The sequence below is a fragment of the Gossypium raimondii genome, chromosome 8 (genome assembly GCF_025698545.1).
Source record: "Gossypium raimondii isolate GPD5lz chromosome 8, ASM2569854v1, whole genome shotgun sequence".
Taxonomy (NCBI): domain Eukaryota; kingdom Viridiplantae; phylum Streptophyta; class Magnoliopsida; order Malvales; family Malvaceae; genus Gossypium; species Gossypium raimondii.
The window spans coordinates 13,395,758-13,399,930 of NC_068572.1; the positions used below are offsets into that span (position 1 = coordinate 13,395,758).

Consider the following 4,173-nt stretch of genomic DNA (forward strand, 5'->3'; position numbering starts at 1 on the left):
GAATACGTAGAATATGAGAAAGTATATGATGTTTTCATGGGGGGAGTAAATATGTGTTGTACTTTTTTCCCTTAACTAAGGTTTTGTCCCATTGGGTTTTCTTGGTAAGGTTTTTAATGAGGCAGCATATTATGCATATTATAGATTGCGTACTCCTTTTCCTTCATTAGGTTTTTATCCCCTAAGGTTTTAATTATGCACATTATCTACCAATGGACATCCAAGGGGGAGTGTTATGATTATCTTATTAAGTGGATGCCCATCATGATCAAGATAAAGTTTTAATGTACTTTAAATTCTAATAGTTATTAGAATTAGATCTCTACTTCTTTTATACTTCTTATGCCTATAAATAGAGACTCTGATGAAGCATTGTAATCACCCATTTTGATCAACAAAGTACATTCTCTATTGCTTTCATATTTTTTTTGTTCTTTATTCTCTCCATCTCTCTTTATTTTATAACATGATCAATATTTTAATACTTTTAAGTGGATGACATTAATTTGGCAACAAATTTTCTTTTCTTTTCTTTTTCGAACTTTTTCCATTACTTTCTAAAAAATTAAGACTAGGGCTTTTATTATGATAATTAGTTTTTTTACAATATTTAATTTTTATTGATTGAATAATTTTGAAATATTTTTTTCGTTTGGATAAGAATTTCTAAACCATTGAAGAAATTAGAATCGCTTGTCTTTGTAATCTAAAATTTTGTTAATATCGATTCGAAATTTATCATTTTTATTTATAAATTGTTGTTACTATTGTGATTATTGTGAATTTTGTATTTGCATTCATCTTATGTTAATATATTGCATTCTAACGATATCAAGAAGTACTTAAGTGCTCTGTATTTTTGTGATACAAAATTACTAGTTGTATGTTGGTTTATAAAAAAATTTATGTGTTTTGGAGAGAGAGTCAAGTTGAGGTTAGCTGTATTTTTTTATAATTGGGGTGGAGAATGGGGTTGTCCGGATTGAACCGAAGCTCTAATACTTACAACATAATATCATCGGACTTGTTTAGTGTTGAGTTGGGACCAAGACAACAAAAGTTCTTCCGCAGAAGAGGTTTGTGCCCCCTTTGTTGAAGCAATGACAAATGGTATGATTTGAGATTTTTTAAGAATTGTTTTAGTGAAATATCAAATTTTATTATATCAAACAAAAGAAATAGATCATCAAATTAAGGGTTGATTTTTTATAATAAATAGATCTACCAAAAAAATTTACTAGATTAAGAGGTTGTTAAGGTTAAACGTATTTTGATTGGTTTATAATAATTTTATATTTAACCATATTATATATTAATTTTATTACTTATTGAGACAGTGCTTGGTCTGAAGGATAAAAAAGAATGAGATGAAAATTTTCTCAATCTAATAGTTAAACTACAAAGTAAGAAAGTGGCAGTTATAAATCACCATTTAATTAATAAATTTCCCACTCCATTCAAATTTATTATCTCTAACCCTGTACATGATGTCTCATCCGATAACTATTAAGGCACGATTCTTGGCTATTATCTGCAATGTTTGCAATATTAAATGGGTTAATCTGTCAGGTTTATGCAAATATATATCAGATTCACGGCATCTTCGTGAGCACCAGCAGCACTGCAGAGGCCGCCATACATTGCATTATCACCACTTATCCATAAAGTAATATAAATTTTGTTACTAATAATGGAATTTAAAATAACAAATTCATTCATCATACCGTTTATAAATAGAGCTTCAAAGATTTCTGATTAATATCACCCTTGACCCTTAAGAGTATTAGCATTAGGATTCCACTGAGTGCTATAACATACTTAAAATTGCTGTGGGGGAAAATTGATATATATAATATAGCATTAATGATGAAGAGTCCAAACAACTTTAAGGGTTATTATTATTCTCTGTTTATGATCAGCTTGATGCTTTGTTTAGGTGCGAGGTCCCAACTAACTACTGATTTCTATTCACAAACATGTCCATCTCTCCTTTCAACGGTACGGAAACAAGTTCAGAGTGCGATCAAGACCGAAATGCGAATGGCGGCCTCTCTGCTCCGGCTTCATTTCCACGATTGCTTTGTGAATGTGAGCTTTGAAATGCAGCTGCTTTTTTTATCAATTTGATGATTAAACCATCATATATAAATCGTACAAGTTGGACCCTTTTATTTTCACAGGGTTGTGATGCATCAGTTTTGTTGGATGGAGACAATAGTACTGAGAAGTTTGCTCTTGCAAATGTCAATTCGGCAAGAGGATTTGAAGTCATCGACGCAATAAAAAGCGCCGTAGAGAGCTCATGCAGTGGAGTTGTATCATGTGCTGATATATTAGCCATCGCTGCTCGCGATTCTGTTGTCTTAGTAAGTTAACACACACTCGCATATATATATACCAAGCCAACTTTTTTTTGTGGGGTTAATTGGAAATTAATCATTGGTAGAGTGGAGGTCCAACATGGAGAGTTTTATTAGGAAGGAGAGACGGACTAGTTTCCAACGGGACACTAGCAAACGCTGCACTTCCTTCTCCATTCGAGGCATTGGATGCCATCATTCAAAAGTTTGTCGATGTTGGTCTCAACATAACAGATGTAGTCTCTTTATCAGGTAACCTACTGTTGAGAGGGAATGGTTTCCAGACTTCAAGCAGTTGGATATTATTTTCAAGGTATTTATACTCGATTTTAAATTTAGGATTTTGTCTCCCAACTTCAAAGAGAACTCAAAAGAGTTCATGAAATTTATCAGGAGTCCCTAAGATTCATTAAAGCAATATTTTATCATTTTGACAGTGTTTTACCCTTTAAAGGCATGGGTTTGAAACTCACCAAAGCCAAAATGATAAAACATTTCTTTGGTGGACCTTAAGCGCTCCCAATAAATTTCGTGAACTTTTTTAGGTTCTTTTTAAAATTAAGAGACAAAATTCTGAAATTAAAATAAAGTATAAATACCTCAAATATAATACTTTTACTGTTTGAAGTCTAAATTGACTGTTCAAAAGATAACACTCCAAAAATTTCTCCAAATAATAAAGTGAAACCCCTCAACACCTACCTAAAGAGTTGTAATCATGGTTCCTACTAAAAGAATGTCATTGCGACTAAACTGGATAACAAATATTTGTTATTTTAGGTGGCCATACAATTGGATTGGCAAAGTGTGCCACCTTCGACAATAGATTATTCAATTTCTCAGGAACTGGTGCTCCCGACAGTACGATGGAGGCTAACATGTTGGCGGATTTGCAAAGCTTTTGTCCGGTTAACGGTGACAGTAACAGGTTCACTGCTCTTGATAGGAACTCAACTGATCTATTTGACAACCATTATTTCAAGAACTTGTTAAATGGGAAGGGCTTATTAGGTTCGGATCAGATTTTATATTCTAGTGATTTGGCCGTTTCCACAACTAAAAGCCTTGTTGAAAGTTACAGCAGCAACTCAAAACTTTTCTTCAATGACTTTGTCAACTCCATGATCAAGATGGGGAATATAAGTCCACTTACTGGGACTAATGGAGAGATTAGGAAGAATTGCAGGGCTGTTAATTCTTAGTTTGCAGTTTAACTGAAAGAGGATTTGCTCAAATAATTATAGTCAAGTTTGGTGGTCAAGTGATAGGAGATTGAAGGAATTACTTATGTGAGACATGATTGCTGTAAATATCAGCTTATGTAATAATGTTCATGATTTCTGTGTGTTTGTTTTACGAGCTATATGTCCCTATTTATGCCCCCAACAATATATTTATGACACGTGTTTCAGTTTAATGCTACACTAATTTGTGTTTAATCAAATTCGCAGCTAATTCGATTGTCTTTTCCTTATTTCAAGAAAGATAGGAGGTTGGGTATTTATAATTTTTGAATTATTTGAATCTGTTTAAAAATATAAATTTATTGATTATCTGTAAATTATTCAATTATTTTTATTTAAATTGAATTTTAAATTAAATATTATTATTTTTCAGATATTTAAATTCACAAAATAATCATTTTCAGTATATCTAATCTGTTAAAATTCAATTTAAATCTGCTAAAATTCTTTCTTTTCGCATATATATCTAGTTTTTATTGGATATATAATTAGACAAATAATCATATACAAAAATAGTTTATATAAATTAAATACTAATCTTGAAGAAAATTATATTTTCTAGACAAAAT

The 4,173-nt window shown here is 31.5% G+C and overlaps 1 protein-coding gene across 1 annotated transcript; it reads left to right on the top strand.

The window, feature by feature from the left end:
- The first annotated feature begins 1,751 nt into the window (after positions 1–1,751).
- On the top strand, positions 1,752–3,782 carry LOC105790860 (peroxidase 59). Its single transcript, XM_012618650.2, has 4 exons — positions 1,752–2,088; positions 2,181–2,366; positions 2,447–2,612; positions 3,141–3,782. Exons 1-4 carry the CDS (start codon positions 1,864–1,866, stop codon positions 3,560–3,562), a joined length of 999 nt encoding a protein of 332 aa, XP_012474104.1. The 5' UTR covers positions 1,752–1,863; the 3' UTR covers positions 3,563–3,782.
- Positions 3,783–4,173: the final 391 nt, after the last annotated feature.

Bases quoted from the DNA above. Each gene is read 5' to 3' on its own strand.
- LOC105790860 (XM_012618650.2), top strand. From the start codon at position 1,864: ATGATGAAGAGTCCAAACAACTTTAAGGGTTATTATTATTCTCTGTTT. The intron at 2,089-2,180 runs GTGAGCTTTGAA...TTATTTTCACAG, and splicing joins TCCACGATTGCTTTGTGAAT to GGTTGTGATGCATCAGTTTT. The intron at 2,367-2,446 runs GTAAGTTAACAC...AATCATTGGTAG, and splicing joins CTCGCGATTCTGTTGTCTTA to AGTGGAGGTCCAACATGGAG.